The sequence below is a fragment of the Pogoniulus pusillus genome, chromosome 27 (assembly GCF_015220805.1).
Source record: "Pogoniulus pusillus isolate bPogPus1 chromosome 27, bPogPus1.pri, whole genome shotgun sequence".
NCBI classification, from domain to species: Eukaryota; Metazoa; Chordata; class Aves; order Piciformes; family Lybiidae; genus Pogoniulus; species Pogoniulus pusillus.
In genome coordinates, this window is record NC_087290.1 from 6,824,559 (window position 1) to 6,842,886 (window position 18,328).

The 18,328-nt window shown below is 48.3% G+C and overlaps 1 protein-coding gene across 3 annotated transcripts in view; it reads right to left on the reverse strand.

Annotated features, from left to right (window-relative positions):
* Nucleotides 1–18,328, reverse strand: part of CLIP2 (CAP-Gly domain containing linker protein 2) — a 115,765-nt gene that overhangs the window by 21,367 nt on the left and 76,070 nt on the right. For all 3 annotated transcript variants that reach the window (XM_064166571.1, XM_064166569.1, XM_064166570.1), the window contains 5 exons: nt 10,619–10,743; nt 7,150–7,363; nt 5,753–5,950; nt 4,558–4,661; nt 2,642–2,702 (listed from right to left, as the gene is read on the reverse strand). In XM_064166571.1, the coding sequence (XP_064022641.1) occupies nt 2,642–2,702; nt 4,558–4,661; nt 5,753–5,950; nt 7,150–7,363; nt 10,619–10,743 (702 nt within the window). The remainder of the gene's footprint in view (nt 1–2,641; nt 2,703–4,557; nt 4,662–5,752; nt 5,951–7,149; nt 7,364–10,618; nt 10,744–18,328) is intronic.

Consider the following 18,328-nt stretch of genomic DNA (forward strand, 5'->3'; position numbering starts at 1 on the left):
CAGCTCTCCAAATATAGGCTACCTGAAGCTGCTGACCTATTACAAAACTAATCTCTCACTCTCCCAACAAACTCTTTCAAGACTCCCAATGGTAACACTCAGATTCCCAGCCAGGCTTGCTCAGCACCTACCAATCCTGCTATTTTCCAAGTCTGGAAAAACACATGAAAATAGAGATAAAAAATAATCAGGGAGGAAAGATCAACTGGTTACAGCTTCACTTCAGATTTGCATCAAGTCCTGTCTTATTTCTTGCTTGAAGTAAGTTGCTTTGCCTAGCCAGTGTTATCCAGAGCCTCAAATCCAAAGTTTTCCTGCCCTCTTAATCTCTGAGGTTCAGACTTACCTCCTGCTCTTAGCCTTGAATTATTATTACTCACAAATTACAAAGTGACTTCCCACTGGTGTTCAAGGTATGAGGTGGGTTCAGTAGATAACTCCTTGAAGAGGTTAGCATTTCCTATGTCATCACAGTCTTCTACCATGGAAAGCCTCTCTTTGAAGGTTTTCTTTTCTTTCAATTGCTTTGCCCCTTCCAAAGCACTGTAGCATCAGTATTGACACCCAGCATCAAAGACAGTTGGAATTCACAACTATATTTCAAGGCTAAATCACAGCTTCTCCTCCTTTATCAGGGGTCCAAAAGCTGGCCCCCTACATCCAGGCTTCAGACAGAAGCAGAAAGAGCTTCTAGAGATGTTGCCTGCCACACTCAATACCTGAGAGTCCCAGTATGCTCCAAAACCTACATGATATTATGGGTAATATCATGGGATTTAGCCTAGCCTGCCTTCTGCATAAAACTCCTACAACCAGGGACCACAGAGGAGAGAAACTTTTCTTCCCATCACATCTGTAACTGGCAAAGCATAGGATAAACACTGTCCTCTGAACACTCAGGAGAGAACTGCTGATGTGAGAGGGGTATAGGACCAGAGGAGGAGAGACAACTGCCACAGGGCTTTGCCTTTGGTATTTGGGTGGTTAGCTGAGCTCTAGCCAGGAGTGCAAAGGGCTGTGCTGGCAGCCACTGGTTGGCTTTGTGAAGAATATCAGGGACAACCAGGGAGACAAACACTGCCACATGAAGGAGCACTCAGCCCTCTGATTTCCAATGAGAGACTGTTTTTCTCTGAGTGTATTACTCGCTTCTGGAAATTCTAACTGCCTCCACAACAAAGCAGGGAGGTGAGAATTAACTCCAGTGGGTCAAATGTTCAGTCTCAGCACCTAAATCAGAGTGAAGAAACTAACCCCAGCAAAGCCCTCTAACAGTGACAGCACAGAGACTGGTGTTGGAACTAGCACTGCAGGGAACCAAGCTGCTCTGTGACTCTTCCCTAAGTAGTTATTTGTTCTTCTGTACAGATGGAAATGGGGACAGGACCTTGGCAGCCTACACGAAGCCTGGCTACATCCTCATTGCAAAGCAACTCCTTCCCAGCCCACAGGAAAATCAGATCTATCCTCAGTTTGAGACCTGCAGTCATTGCAGAATTTTTTTCACAGCAGCTCAGCACTTTCTAAAATGTGGAGGCTTAAAAAAATACATCTATCTAAACATAGCTGCCAGCTAGCCCTGGTGCCATTCCCACCATTACACAGCCAGGCTTCAACACCTGAAGCTTACACAGGGACAATTCACTGTTCTCAAAAGCAATGATGGATGGATCAACCCCTCATTTCTAAGGCACTGGGGGAAACTTATCATTTAGGCTCAGGAATCAACAGAAACCTGATTTACACCCACACACCAGGCTGAAGCTGCCCTTCCTGTCCTTTAGCAAAGGTGTCTCAGTGCATTGCTGATTTACACCCTGCCAGACACATTGCTCTGCTTCAGCTTCTGGATAAAGAGGAGAGAGGGTTACAAACATAGTCCACTGCCTAGTTTTCCCATTTTCATGGGCTTTCAGTGATATGACAGTGCAAACCAGGAGCAGGTTCCTTGATGTTTCTGGCTGTTACTAAGCTAGTACTCTAGCTAAAGACAAGGGGAAGCCTCGAATTACACATGTAGAGCAGAGCCTTGCTGTCACAGAAATGTAATCCTTTCCTTTTTTAACGCCCCCAGAAAAGCCTCTCAGCCAAGGACAAGCTCCCAGCATCACTGCCAGTTTACTCAATATTCACTGCAACAGCATTGCTGAGCCACAGCCCTTCCAAGTGGAAGGGTCTCCTGGTGTCAAACCCCTCACTCATGGGCAGAGGACTCCACGAGGGGGTACTGCAGGTCAAACAGTACCCAGCATTTCAGCTGGAGTGGAACAGCATCCAACTGGGAGGTTGTGCTGCTAAAGCAGGACACTGCAGGGACAGTGAGTGAGCAGTCAGTCCTTTGTTACAGTGCAAAAACCTACGCTGAGATGCATTCAGAGCCAGGCAGATTTTAATGTGGCTTGGCAACTTGTGGAGACATTCAAAGCCAGGCTGGCTGAGTGGGATTAATTCTAGGCAGCTCCCAGCAATATTAGTCATTGGGCACCACACCAAAGAACATCTTCACAGTTTATACCACAGTGTTCACAGCAGGTCCAAAGCCATCAATAAAGGCAAAGGATTATTTAGAGTCAGGCAATTACACAAGAGAGGCCCCACATGCAATTTCAGATTTTGACCCCACATTTTGGTGAGGAATTACCTCCAGATCCCCCTTTGTGATGGACTCCTCCTCCACACGGAACTGCAAGTCCTCCACTTTCCTGGGGAGTGGAAAAAGGTACAAAGAGCAATCAGTAACAGCAAGCAGCATCCCATTTCTAAGCAGTCACTGCACATGGGCCTTCCCTGAACAACCAAAGTCTGAGAGGAGAGGATAGATGCTGGATGCCAACAGCTCAACAGAAGCTAAACAGCAAGACCCACAAAGCAAGACAGCTAATACCTAAGTTCTCCACGTAGCAAACATTCACTGTCTTGCAAGGTGCATGCTCAGAGACATCCTGTTTCTGCTGCACCACTGCTCAGCAGGCACAGCTCCTGTCCACTGACACTGAGACCCTGAGGACATGAAAACCACAATCAGGTTCCCCTGGTTTCCTCAGACCTTGTCATCCTGCAGCCAAGCACTGGGCAATTTCTGTGCTGAATGCACAGGGTCCATGCAAAACATTACGAGGGAATTAGAGCCTCTGCCTCCCTGACAGAGGGTGGACAATGCTTAATGTTTGCACAACATGGAAACGAGGAGTGACCTGGGCAGGAAAAACCTCCCCCAGAGGTTGCATAGAAATGCACACAGCCCCACATGCAAACATGCAGACGAGCCTAGGGCTGTCGTGCAAAGGCTGAAGGGAAAACTCCAGTAACAATGCAAAATAACTCAATTTTCTGCTCAACTCAGTCCCCTTTGTTCTCTTTACTGGTTTACAAAAGGCAGTAACAAGGATGCTGAGCTGGTAGCCAGATGCAAAGACTCTGATTTGGTTACAGATAAAAATAGCTGTGGGTATACATATCTAACTTCAGAAACAAGCTGCTTTGTCTAAACCTCCTCTAATTAAAGCAGGCATCTGTTGATATTTAGGAAAGAACTTGGCTGTCTTGGGCTAGAGGGCCTCCTGGAGCTGGGAAATTGAGCTGCCCACCAGGAGAAGGAGGAGACTTGTGTGTGGAAGAACAATTCATCCTCAGAAGGGGTATCATTTAATTGCAATCAAAACCGTTTTCACTTACTTAATACTCAGAAATGTCTTTCTGTTGCCCTCTGAAGAGTTTAATTATCTATATGGAGCAATTGGACTCCCAGAATGACAAGCAGATCTTCATTCTCATCACATATGCATGGATGGGGCCTCTGGGATGCGGGGAGATGATGAATCACACTGCCCTTCCTCAGAAGGAACGTCCTTACCATCAGCATGTCACAAAGAAGTCATCTTTGGCCAAGCCAGGTTGTACAGAAATCTGGGGCTGGGATGGTCCAAGCTGCAGCTCTGTTTATGCCTCAGTGCTGTTATTTTAGACTGCATCCTTAGCCAAGACCATCTGAAGGCACTGCCCACACCCTTGCAGGTGTTAATCTCATCTTTACTGAGTAATGTCTCTTTACAGTGACCCAGCTGAGCTCACTGAGAGCATCCAATCTCAAAGTGAGCAACATTACTGGAACCCTTCGTTCCTCCAGGCAAATAATGCTGCTTCTCCCTGCTTTGTACTGAGAACTGAACAACAGGGAAGAGAAAACTCTCAGTCACTTCACTGCCCAGCAGACCAAGACTATGTGGCCTTCTAGTAGCCGTGGTAGATCAACTGTTGGCCACCATTGTACTGTCAGTGCAATGTCTGCTGTGGCCAAATGCCCTTGGACACGCAAGTAGCCTGGCAGGGTCACCACAGAAATGCCAGCACTTCAGAGTCTTAATCAGGACTCCAGATGCAGGCAGCCAGCAGTGGCCAGAAAAGTGAAAAACAGCATATCTGAAGCACTGGAAGATGTCTAAGATGACTTTCTCAGCCACTTTCTTCCTAGATCCAATGAACAATGTTCTCAAGTAAGAACCTCATCCCCCCCCCCCCCAACTTTATCTCCTCCACACCCATCCACTCCTGCTTTACCTCTTCTCCTCCTCCAGTTGGTTCAACAATTCAATCTTCTCCTTCTGCATGCCATCCACCAGTGCTCGTGCTCGCTGGAGATTCGCTTCTGCCTCCGTGACGTACTGCAGGAAAGAAAGAGCCCCAGCCACAAGAGTTAACAGTGTCTGAGGCACAGAGTTGCTTTATGGAAGGATCAGAACAAGAGAAGGGTTTGGTGGTAAGAAGGTAGATCTTCCAAAGAGCACGCAGGTATTAAAAAGATAAAAGCTGCTCCATCTCCAGCAGCTGCAGACTCGATCCATGCTTGCATGCCCCTCTGGCTTGAGCCTTTGGAGAAGCCTGCTCTGATTAAAAAGTTAAGAACTTGAAGTCTGAAGAGTTTTGAAAACCTGCTCTGAAGTGACCAGATGCAATTGAGGCCTGGCCATGAAGCAGGAGAGATATTTCAGTTAATTTATTTGTTCCTGGTCATTGCTGGAGGATGCTACAGACAAGGAAGATGTCAGCCTGCAGCTGATCTGCCAGCTCCTCCTGCATTTCTGACAGGCAGGGCTCTCCCACCACACAGACATACAGCCCCATGCCCTGGCTCCCTGCTAAAGGACAGGGGGTTCTAAACAAGAGCAAGGCATTTAAGGCAACAGCATTCAGTAGAGACCCATGTATTGATCAGCAGCATAAACTCCTCTCTTGGAGCACTGAAGTGCATGAAGTATCACCTGTACAAAAGCTAACATGACCAGCCTGGTTTTCCTACAGACCTCTTGACTGTATTAAAAGTGCTAAAGGATCCTCTGTGGCAGGAAAGTGGTGACATGTGAGCTGAGCTGATGGTTCTCAGCATAAAAACCACTGCAATGCAGTCACAGCCAAGGCCAGATCGGGTGGCCAAGGGGAACAGGTTTGCCCTCCACTTGCATTTCAGCTTTCAAACGTATTGATCCACCAGACACAAACTCTCTACTGTTCTTTTTCCTAGCACAGCTCTTTTTCTGCTCCTGGCTTGGGCAAGGAGCGCACATGTGACACTGGCAAGAGTGGAAATGGAGCCTCAGCTTAACTCCCCACGCAGGAAACCCTCTCAGCACTAAAGGCAGAAGTCCAGAGGCCAGGTTTCACATCAGGAAGTTGTACAGGGGTAATGCTCAGATCCAAAACATTCAGAGAACATCAGATATCCGAGTGCTAGTGACAAAGCCACATCATCTCCTACCTGCTCGTGCTGGGCCTTCATGATGGCAATCTCCTTCTCCACCTCACAGATGTGGCTGGTGGCTTTGGCAACCTCAGCCCGCTCCAGGTCACGCTCTGCCAGCAGCTGTTCAATGTGCTGCTGCTTCTCCTTCAGGGCCTCCTGCAGAGCTGTGGTGCCAGAGATTTTTCGGGCGTATCGAGAAGAGGTCTCTGTCAGCTGGGAAGAGTTAAAAAGGAGTCAAAGGTCAAGCTGTGTCCTTCCCAGTTTAGGACAGCTTGAAGTTCCCTGTTAAATCTGGAACTCAGCCCACCTACAGATCATTTATCAGGCTGTACAGAGCTGCATTTCCAGCTCTGGATCACACAGGTGGGGTTAACAAGTCTGCAAAACATCTGGACACTGCTCAGAATCTACACTGCAATGAAAGGACCATTTCCCAAAGGACAGGATGCAGGGTGGGAACTAGGTCAGGAAGATTATCATGCATTGCATCATCTGCCTTCTTAAATGTATTTTACTGACAATCTGCACTGGTGCAGTCTCAAGTAGTGAGCTCAGCTGGGACAACTGATCTCAACTGGACACTGGTATAGGCTACTTTGATCCACTCCCAGGTACTGCACCCTTGTCCCCAGCCCAAATGACTGCAGGTTCTCTGCAGCACACACTAGAGCAGAGTCAGAGCTTTTCATAACGTTGCTGCCTGCTCTGGTGTCTGCCTTCTTGAGCACCTGCCAAGGCTCAAGGCATGTGATCCAGGACAGTGTCACCCTCCACAGTAAAGCACAGTCATTGTATCAGCTTTGGGCTGGCTGTTCCACACAGCAGCACACTGTTACACAAGCACACAGGACAAGGAGCAAAGGCATCTTCTGCAGGGATCCTACATAAAACCTCTTGATGGCAGAGCTGAACTCTCTTCCATTGCAAATAGCAGTTGAGGCTTTTCAGTGGTCACAGCTGCTCTGTGTCTGACTCTTCACAGAATCACAGAATGTCAGGGGATGGAAGGGACCTTGAAAGCTCATCCAGGCCAATCTCCCTGCCAGAGCAGGATCACCTAGAGCAGATCACACACTAACATATCCAGGTGGGTTTTGAATACCTCTGGAGAGGGAGACTCCACAATGCCCCCGGGCAGCCTGTTCCAGGCTTCTGTCACCCTCACAGGGAAAAAAATCCTCCTCATGTTTAAATGAAACTTCCTATGCCTCAACTTCCAACCATTGCCCCTTGTCCTGTCCATGGACAGGACCCTATTAATAAGGTGGGCAGCAGCATCCCACCCTCCACTCCCCTCGCAGTGAAGGAGCAAGCGCCCCAGTGCAGCTGCTGAAGCAAAGCTTCAGCCCACTTGGTAGAGCTTGGTCACAGGAGAAGTTGAGGCTGCAGAGCCCATGGGAGGAGTTACTTACCAGCCCACTGCGGCTGGGCCTGCCTCCAACAGAGGATGCCACCGAGCTGACAGAGCTGATGGAGGAGCTGCTGGGGCTGTGGGTTAAGGCAGACACTCCCATGGCCATTCGCTTGCTCTTCTTTGCCTTGGCAGGGCTGGTCGATGGGAACCCGATCCGGATCACCTTGTGGATGGGAGCAAAGAGGCCAAACTTGGGAGGGCACTGAAAATACCTGCAGTACAGGAGGCACACCAAGTCAAGAGGGGTAGAGCATCCACCTCACCCAAGCCTTGCTGGATGGCGTTGCTAAGCAATACACAAGCCCAGCTCTCAGCTCATCTCTTGGTGCTTTGCTGTGGCATTGTTAGCTGGCTGTAAGTGGTTGGATCATTCTCCTCTCCTGCTGCTTAGAGTCGTGGCAATTTCTGTGTTTTCACTCGTGGTGCTTGAGCAGGGAAGCCCAAGATAATTGCCAGGCACTGGCTGCTGCACACTCTGGTGAGATGCCAGGAAAGCCCCATCTGGTAGCCTGGATAGCACAAAGATCCTGCCACATCAACACAGTCGTGGCACACACAACTCCCTCCCACCAAACTGCCCTGTCCTCTGCCCTGCTCTGCAATTAAGGCACAGAGAAGGGGTGTCCAATAAAAAAGATCTGAATCACACAGCTCTGTATAAACGTTCTACAGGGTAAAAGTCTTTCCTCCAAAACAGAAGGGGGAAATGATAACTCCTAACTTTCAAGCTATAAATATCATTACAGCAAATTCCAGTGTGTGCCATGTCCTCTGGCTGGCAGAGAAAGAGAAACTCATTACCAGACAAAACAAAAAAAACACAAAACCCAAAACCCAGAAAGAAGCAAGAATGAAAAAGGGAGGATCAGATAATTACAGTGCAAGCTCTCTTCCGCAACTGCAGTGAGCCCAATGATTGTGTCTCTCTAGAGCCCTCTTTCAGAATACAAATGAGTCAAACCCACAGTGTCAAACCTTGGAAACCCCTTCAGAGGTTGGGCTGAGTGGCTCAGGCCAGGGTTTATCTGTCACTGGCCAGCTGCACTGCAGCAAGTCAAACCAGCTCATCTCCATCACATCCCCTTGTTTCAAGGGAGTAGTCAACACAGAAGGCTCTCTCCCTTGAGTTCTTTCTCTTGGGTTCATAGCAAGGCTGGAGCTGAAAACTGGGCCATATAATAACCTGTCCTGTGTTGACATAAAAGTCAGGTCCTTATGAATAACTGACAAATGCAGCTTGGCTAGCACAAATCTCCTCTCCCCAGATGTAAGCAGCTGCTTCCCCAGTTCCCTTTTCAAGCGCTGGCAGCCACACAGCTGTGTCACAGGGAGACTTTTGTGTGCTTAGGAGGCCAGAGAGCAGCCTGATCTCCAGCCAGATGAGAAAGTGATCAATTTGCAAACATCTGGTCTGAAACAATCTTAAAAAAAAGCCCCACCTTTACTATCCCAAGCCCCTCAGCCCTCTCTGCTTGCTGCCAACACAGCCCCCTGAGTTGGAAACCCAGCCACACCACAGGCTGACCCTACTGCAGAACAGGGACCCAAGGAAGAGAATCAGGCTGAATCTCCTGCAAACCAGCCAAAGCCCTGCTCTGCATCACATCCTCAAACTGCAGTAGGCACAGGTGGACCAGCAGCATGGCACAGCCCCTTCCACAGGTCCATCTGGGCTGAGCAAAGGCTGTACAACAATGCCAAAAGTGAAGCCCCTTAGAAGCCCTTTGACATCTCCTAGCAAGTCCAAACTTGCATGTCTGCTCATTTTCTTTTAGCCCAGACTAGAAGGGTCATGATGATCTTTTATAGTTGAGAAGCAGCCATCACATCCAGAAAATCTGACAGAACCAAGAGCTGCCCTCACTGAATGCTAAGGAGCTCTGTGACTTCCATACTCAGATTACAGGAAAGAAACAGGGAGGAAAAGTGGTGCTGCAATGGTATTGCAAACTGCAGGTGGGAAACAGCACAAGAAAATCTGAAAGAGATTTCAAATTAAACAAAGCTGACGTGGTTCAGACTGTGTGGAAGCAAAGCTGTGAGCAGTCAGGTGGACATAAACTCCTGTAAGAGTAGAGGCAGAGAAGGAAGATCAATAAAATCAGCAGGTGAAGGTTAATATAACAGAGGAAAGTGGCTTTGTGGATAAGAAATCAGAACCATCTCAGCAGCACCTCTCTATTCTCCTGTGCTGACAGGAAAGCAGATGCAGCAAAGCTTGACATGGTATGGAGAGAGGCTCACCACTGGGCTATTCTGTCCCCTTGGGCACTGCTCCTCAACCACAGACTGCAGGCAGCCCCCACCAGAGAGCCACAAGCTGCTCAGGAAGCCCTGGCCCTTCAACTTGGATGCAAATCCAGACCTGAAACCTCTTCCTGAACCTGCAGAAGAACGAGAGTGACCCTCCACAAACCCAGCTAATTCGCCACCAACTCGGCTGGAGCTGCCTGTGGCAGCACAGGTAGTGACAATGTCCTTTGCTTGCTGATTTGCCCACACGTAGCTTCTCCTGCTCCCACCAGGTTCTACTCAGAGGCAGCTCCCTGGGCTCAGCTCTCCTTTGGCAACAGACTGCATCTGCTGCAGCAAACCCTGGGCATGGGCAGCCAGGCCAAGGATGCTCACTAGATGGCAACAACCACCAAAGCAGAGAGGCTCCAGAGTCCCAGATAATCTCTGCCCGGACCCATTCTGCCAGGGCAGTATCACAATCCTGTTCCCACAGCAGACATGGGGAAGACTGACTGAGGGGTGCCTGCATGTATCTGAAGCAAGGTCGAATTGCTTCTATATGACTCAGATTTGAACATCCCCAAGCTTAAGAGCTGAGGCTGGGGGTCATTTCCTCACCTAACTTCCACATGAACAGAAACAGCTTCCCAGCAAGCCTGTGAGATGTCCCTGCCTAGTTTTGAAAGAGCTAACAAGGGATTTCTTTCAAAAAGAAAAATGGAGGTGCCTGTGGAGTCAGAGGTGGTAAGGTCAAACCAGCAGACAGCTGTCACACTACAGAGTCAGTACAGGGATAGACAACAACCACTGATTGCTCTTTCAGATCTCTGGAAATTTGTCCCAGAACAAAGAGCATTAAGCTGAGGGAAAAAGGGAAATCTTTATCTTCCATAGGTCTGACAAGGTGAGTTATAGAACGAGAGGAAACTTTGTGCTGGGAAGGTGTGGTTGAAAGCAGTGCTAATACAATCACAGCACCAGTTCCCAGTGAAATCTAAATCCCACTCTTAAGTTTTTTTTCTCTCCCTACTCTCTCAGGTTACTTTTTCACAGAGGTTATCTGAGCCTGCTTTGAAAGGCTCCAGTGATGAGGTTTCTATTGATCTCCCTGCAGAGCTAAGCCAACACCTAAAAGACTCAAAACTGGGCTCTTCCTCCCAGCCCTGACTCTTCCTCCCAGCTCCAAATGGCACTTGGCCCACAGCCACCCTAGGTTTGAGAGCACACAGTACCTTGTCCCAGCCACTGCCCCATCGTTCTTGCCCAGGGGCTCATCCAGCTCCACGCCACACCACTCTCCTTTGGCGAAGTCCGTCTCTCCCACGTAGCGCACCACTCCTGTCTTCGTCCCACCAACCTGTTGGACAGAAGATGCTGAAGGTTAGAGGTGTCAGCACTGCCACTCCCACAGGGGGACTGCAGTTATGGAGAGGAGAGGGGGATGGGAAGAAGAGCTCAGTATGTTCTGTTTCAGATGTAATGAAACTAGGTTTGCTAGCAAGTTCTCCTAGCACTGAAGACGTCTCTCCAATAACTAGAAGCCAGCTGATGAACTCCCACTTTGGACCTGACTGCCTGCAAGATGTCAGAACAAATACAAAAACCTGTTTGGAGGTGTCAACTAATTGCACAAATGTACTTGTGAGGCCATGGAGTAGTTTAAGGCCTCCAAGCTCAGCTTACACCAGCCTACTGTAAAGAACCAAGATCTGCACTGACTGAGGATGCTCCAGCCATCTAATTATCTATGTGGGCCTCCTCTGGATCCTCTCCAACAGACTCACATCCTTCTGTTGGGTGCTCCAGGTGGGGTCTCACCAGAGTAGAGTGGCAGAATCATAGAATGGTAGGGCTTGGGAAGGACCTCCAGAGATCATCAAGTCCAATCCCCCTACCAAAGCAGGATCACCTAGAGCAGGTCACACAGGAAGACATGTAGATGGGCCTTGAATAACCTCCCTTGACCTGCTGGCCATGCATCAATCCACTTGTCACCCACCCTGTATTTGTGCTTGGCTTTGCCCTGACCCAGGTGCAGGACCTGCCACCAACATCCTCTGCTCTTACAGCTGCCAGTTCTGAGCAAGGCTGGGACAGGACATCAAAGTAACAAGGTGAGGCAGGATTCAGCTTGTCCCCACGCAGGGTTTGGTAGGACACAGTGAACAGCCCTCCCAGCAAGCCTCTCAAAATAGAGGTGTGGTGTACAGAAAAGGCAATTCTACTTTCACCTACACATCCTACAGCAGCTCGTGGCACCAGCAGCTAGGTAAAGGGCCTCAGCTGGCTGCTAGGCTTCCACTGCCACAGATTGCTTTTTCCCCCTCCATGGAGAAATAAGGATCACACTTTTTGGTCTCAGAGTAAAGCTTAAAGCTTTCAACATGCAAAATTGAGTCTGGAAGAGCAGAAGTCAGGAATGTAGAAAGCTGTGCGTTGATCACTGCTATGAGAGCACATCTCACTGAGCAGCAGCTTCCTCTGCCTTTCCTCTAGGAGGCCCAGCTTAGATATATAGAATCACAGAATGGTTTAGGTTGGAAAGGACCTCAAGGATCATCCAGTTCCAACTCCCCACCAAAGGCAGGGACACCTCCCACTAGAACAGGTTACTCAAGGCCTTGAACACCTCCAGGGAGGGAGCATCCACAACCTCCCTGGGCAACCTGTGCCAGTGTCTCATCACCCTCACTGGGAAGAACTTCCTACCATCCAGTTTAAATCTCCCCTCTGCCAGTTTAAGCTCATTCCTCCTTGTCCTGTCATTAAAAGACCTTGTCAATAATCCTTCCCCAGACTTCTTGTAGTTCCCCTTCAGATACTGGAAGGCTACTATAAGGTTTCCTTGAAGCCCTCTTTTCTCCAGGCTGAAGAGCCCCAACTCCTGTAGCCTGCCTTCATGGCAGAGATGCTCCAGCCCTCATATGAGCTGGAAAAAAAAGGATGGAAAAGTAGCAGGGTGGTTCTAAAGGTTTGTACTTCAAATAAATCAGCAATGGATTTACACCTTTTTTTAGCCTAGCCTTGCTAGAGCCTAGGTTCAAGGAAGCAAGCTTAGAAGAAATTTCAGTTTGCAGCTTTATCTTGAATGTAAAATGTTCTTAAGATTAAGTTTTACTAAAACAATTATCAATAGGAGTAATATGCTGCTACAGAGAACAGTCAGCCAAGCACAGAAATGTCCAGACCATGTCTTCTGGGGTAGGGATGTTACAGATTTACCAGTTCTGAATCCCTAAAAATGCTGAAAGCTGCTTATGCAAAGGAAAAGGAATTCTCCCAGCCTAAAAAGAACTGCACTGAAAAAGACCAGAGAACACAGCTCTGAAGTCAGGGTCCTACCTTCAGCCCTGGGAGCACACAGCTTGAGTCAGTCTTCTGTAACATCCCTCACTGGGGATCCAAAGTGCTGCTTGTGCTAAGAGCTTTCTTATCATGGAATCATAGAATCAACCAGGTTGGAAGAGACCTCCAAGCTCATCCAGTCCAACCTAGCACCCAGCCCTAGCCAATCAACCAGACCATGGCACTAAGTGCCCCATCCAGAATTCTTTAAATACCTGTACAGCAAATTAACTCCTAGCAAACCTGCACACTTTGGTCACCTTACATCTTCTCCTGATGGTCTTCTCCTCCATAATGAGGCATGAGAACATCCACTGGAGCACGAGGAAAAATGCCTTTATTGTGAGGGTGACAGAATACAGAGTGGGTGTGGAGTCTCCCTCTCCAGAGATACACAAAACCCACTTGGATGTGTTCCTGTGTGATCTGGTATAGGTGATCCTGCTCTGGCAGCAGGGTTGGACTGGACCATGCTTTGATCCTTCTTGACATTGCCCTCATTGCTATAGGCAGGAGGAAAATGCTTGCCAGCAGGGAAAGCAAGAAAGTTTTGTGGTCCTACACTTCATCCAGGAGGAAAAGAATGATTCCATTTCTGGGTTAGGTATTTGGTAAGTTACAGATTTGAACAGCTGCAGGAAAATTCTTTACCTATCACTCACAGTCCATCAGCAGTCCCCTTTTTTATTTATTTGAGTTTATATAGATTTTGCCTCTTAATATTAATGCAATGATTTAATGCCAAGCTAATGCATTTCTTTAGCAGCAAGTTGAACTCAATATAGGTGTAATTCATCTTAATACCATTTATAGGGACTTACCATTGATGGTAAGCTCCCTCAGTCTTATTTTTATTGAGTTTTAATCATGGATATTGAGTCCCATTTCCTTTACCAACCCACATGATCCCAATCCCTCAGAGCCTGAGGTGAACACCTTAAAAACCTGATGAGCTCCCTCCATCAGGGTGACTCATAGAATCATAGATTGGATTGGGTTGGGTTGGAAGGGACATCAAATACCATCCAGACTCAACTCCCCTGCCATGGGCAGGGATGCCTCCCACCAGCACAGGTCACTCAAGGCCTCATCCAGCCTGGCCCTGAACACCTCCAGGGATGGGGCATCCATAACCTCCCTGGGCAACCTGTGCCAGTGTTTCACCACCCTCACTCTAGAGAATTTCTTCCTAATTTCCAGTATAAATCTTCCCCCTTCCAGCTTGAAGCTGGGAGCCTCTCATCCTATGCCTATAAGCCCTCATTAAAAGTCAGTTCCCAGATCTCCTGTAATCCCCTTCAGTTACTGGAAGCTGTCCCTGGAACCTTCTCTTCTCCAGGCTGAGCAGCTCCAGATTTCAGAGTCTGGCCCCATAAGGAAGGTGCTGCACCCCTCTGTTCACCTTTGTGATTTACCATATTAGTCTGAAGCACTTACTAGAGGGTGGATGATCATAGAATGGTTTGGGTTGGAAGAGATCTTTAAAGGTCATCTAATCCAAACCCTCTGCAGTGAGCAAGATCTTAGAGGTCTGTTCATCTTTGTGACTCACCATATTAGTCTGAAGCACCTACTAGAGGGTGGATGATCATAGCATGGCTTGGGTTGGAAGAGATCTTTAAAGGACATCTAATCCAAACCCTCTGCAGTGAGCAGGATCTTAGAGGTCTGTTTTAACCTTAATGATTCTAGGATTCCAGGGTTGCACTCCTCCACCCACACAAACAACAGGGCTGCTCAGTTACATCTCCACAGTTATTACTGACTTTGAAAAAGCTCTTTCCAAACAGGAGAGAAAATAACTGACCCTATTGACTTAACAGACACATTATCTCATTGTGCCAACACCAGAACTGTGCAGCAAGAGAGGAGGTCACATTCCTGCCCCAAAGCCACACAGCAGTGAAGATGCTGATTCTGATCAGACCTAATCCTCCCCCCCAACAGCAATGTGATTTTCTGCTTCTCATCTACTTTCTTTACCCTTTCAAGCATTACTGATTCTGCCATCTTTGCTATAAAGCACACCCTCACCACATCATCTCCCCCAAGCCAGGACAGACACACCTGCTTTCCCACAGCCTGGGCTCCCCACATGCCAAAGGGGCTGGCAGTACAGTCAGAAGTCAATACTGGGCTGTCACATTCACATGCCAGCGCTCAACCCTCTCGTTGATCTCCCCATCTCTAGGCTGGCACACAAAAACTCATCTGCCTCAGACATGCAGATTTGTTCAGCCCTGGTAATCTGCTAATGCTGCTAAAGTAAGTAATGCCTTTTGGAAAAAGCCAGCTGGCAGGTCGTGTCAGTGCACAAAACAGCCTCACCAAAACAGAAGCATTTGTTTCTATCAGAGACTTCCACAAATCAAAGAGATCACCTTGGAAGGAGGGAAAAACACAGCTTATGAGAGCCAGGGAGGCTGGAAATTCAATGGCATAACTCACAGTAGCTCACAGCTGTGCCTTCTGCCTATGTCTAGCTCTGATGCCATGCTCCACAATCAGGGCACGAAAGACAGCCCAGTGTGGACGGCCCCTGCTGCACTAACACAACTGCATCGTCACCGCAGAGACCAAAGGATTTCCCATCCCAGGCAGCCATCAGCATCAGTGGCACCACAAACCACGCATAGAGGGGATGCTAAGGGACATGGTTTAGCACCAGGCTTGGTAGAATCACAGAATGCAGTGAGCTGGAAGGGACCTTTAAAGGCCATCTAGTCCAACCTCACTGCAGTGTGCAGGGACATGCCCAACTAGACGAGGCTGTTCAGAACCTCACCTAACCTGACCTGGAACATCTCCAGTGATGGGACCTCCACCACCTCCCTAGACAACCTGTTTTCCACCACCCTCATAGTACAGAGCTTCTTCCTAATGTCCAATCTAAACCTCCCCTTCTCTAGTTGAAAACCATCCCCTCTCGCCCTGTCACAACAGGCCCTGCTAAAAAGCCTGTCTCTATCTTTATTACCAGCCCCTTTCAGTACTGAAGGGCTACAGCAAGGTCTCCCTGGAGCCTCCTTTTCTCCAGGCTGAACAATCTCAAGTCTCTCAGCCTATCTTCTGGTAGTTAGATAATGCTTGGACTCCAAATTATTGTAAAGGTCTTCCAACCAAAGTGGTTCTATGATTCTATTCTGTGAGTTTCTCTGTTGAAGTCTTATCTGCATCTACCAACCTGGTACATGAATCAGAGCCACAACCACACCTTCCTTCAGCTTGCTTGGCCGTCTAAAGTAAAGCAAAGACAAACTGGGCAGGGATATCCATCTCTTGCTAGAGCAGAAGACAGCACAGAGTTAACAAGGCTGCCAGCAAGCTCAGCTACACGCCAGCAGTTCAGACAGCCACAACTTCTATAGCTGGCAGCTTTCATTCAGAAATGAAAACTCCCAAAGCTTTTCTGAGAAGCCTTTAAGGGTCACCTCATCAAAAGTATAACTGACATTCCTTGTGTCCAGGAGAATGAGATTTGACCCAATGTAAACTGTTATTGGGTTTAATTGTGGTTGTTTTGGGGAAAATAGCAAAAAGCAGCTAAACACAGCTCCTCACTGGAGCTGCAAGAAACAGAAGATACACTGACACAGTCATACAGGGGTTTTTGGCTGTTCTTCAGGGTATTTTGACCAGTATCAATGTTTTAAGTCTCTTTGCTTCAGGTAAAAATACTCATGATTAAAGAAGGTGATGCTGGTCCACTCTCTCCAGCTGCATTCAAGCAGCCTCAGAGCCACACACCTTGGGAAGTTCAGCTCCAGACTGAAATTCTCTGCCTTAGTTCCAATGCCTTGCACTAAAGAATCTTCCTCACCTGAACTTTCAGATAGTCTCAAGAGAGAGTCTTGGCCATGGCCTTCACAACAAAAGAGTCTGGAATACTTCAGAGGTCTGTATCCCAAGTGGTGAGCCAGGAAGGTGAGGAGTCCCCAGAGAGGAAGGCACCCACGCGCCTCTGCTGCTGACTGCGCCATCGCCGGCACCACGTCTGGCTACAGATCTCTCATCAAAATGACACCACTGGAACCAGCCCAGTATCCCAGGGCTGAAGAGACCATGATGCTAATCCTTCCAGACACTGTCTTCATTGGAGCTGCTAATATATCACTTAAACAATTTACCAAATTAGCACCAGGCCATATCTCAATCTGGCTGATGCAATCGGACTCCCTCCAGCCTGTGTTTGCTCCTTTCCCCTTACGTCCTCCCTGCTCACCCCGCAGCAGTTTCTTGCTCTCTGCAAGAACCTTTCAACAGCTGTCTTCAACTCAGGGCCTGTTGGCAATGCACTGCTTGCAGTAAACTCCAATTTTGCTCAAGGAGAAAAGGAAAATAAACTATCAAGTATCACTCAGGCCAACAGGGACTGGTGCTCACTGGTGCAGTGGCTGTAGACACCTGCTTGAGCACACGCCCAGACAAAATCCATGGAGGTGATGCTGTGCTGCTTCCTTAAAATTCTTAATTTACCCAAACCAATTTATTCTGCCATCTGCTTTCCAGAGCACTTCCACAGGACAGTGCTGCTGATCAGAGGGCTGAGGTGGGAACGATTATTGCCCCAACATAACACACTGACATGTCCCTTCTGCAGGGCTGCTGTGCTCATGCTGCGTCTGGTGGAGCTGTGACACTCTCCTACTGCCCACCTGTGGGAAGAGAGGGGATGGGGACAGTGGAGACAGGGCAGACACAGAACACTTCCTTTAATGTGTGGACCTTCAACCACTTTTAAAGTGCAACACGTAATCCTGTCCTACACTATCAGGGGATGATACCAACCAAACAGGAGCTCACCTTTAGTGGGCATGTGCTGCTCGCTCCAGGTTGAGCTGCAGGCTGTATCCAGTGTGGGAACTGAAGCAGGCAACCCCTCCCTTGAGCGAGCAAGGGTTTCCCTCCATCATCTGCCCAGACAAGGAGCCTCTTCCTACCTGAGCTGCGAGTGGTAGAAGCTGTGTTTCCCCACTCTATGGCTCACGCTCTCCCAAGCACTGACATGATTTAGCTCTTCCAAGCACTGCCAGCAGCAGATCAGTGTACAAGCCCTTACCTACAGATGGTGCTTTCTGAAGTGGTGGTGGTGGTGGTGTCCAGCCATTATAGATCACATGAACCAATGATCTGTAAGCCAAAAGGGGGTAAATGCACATATCTATGGGAAATGCACGACTGGGGCTGTCCCAGCTAGTGGTAAGGTGGAGATCTGGCTTGTGGTCAGCTTTGCCTGTAAATGCAACTTACATCAGGTGACATCTGACCATGAGTGGTTTCATTTGACCAAATGCTGACTATGTCATCTGTGAGCACCAGAACTGCTGTTTAGGGTGAGGGGAGGAAGACAGCCAGGAATTACAGGACAGTCCTCCCTGTGTGTACTTACAGCAGTTTTTTATTTCCTTTAACCCAGCCACTTATCTTTGTGCCTTCCCACCCCCACAGCACAACTCAGCACTGCACAGGGACCAGTCTGACAGCACTGCTGATGCAAGACATTTGTGCACATTTATCTTTCAGGCACCAGTGAGAAAATAATATCCCAGGGATGTGGGGTTAGAGGAAAGCCTGGAATTACAGCATCCCCTCCTGAG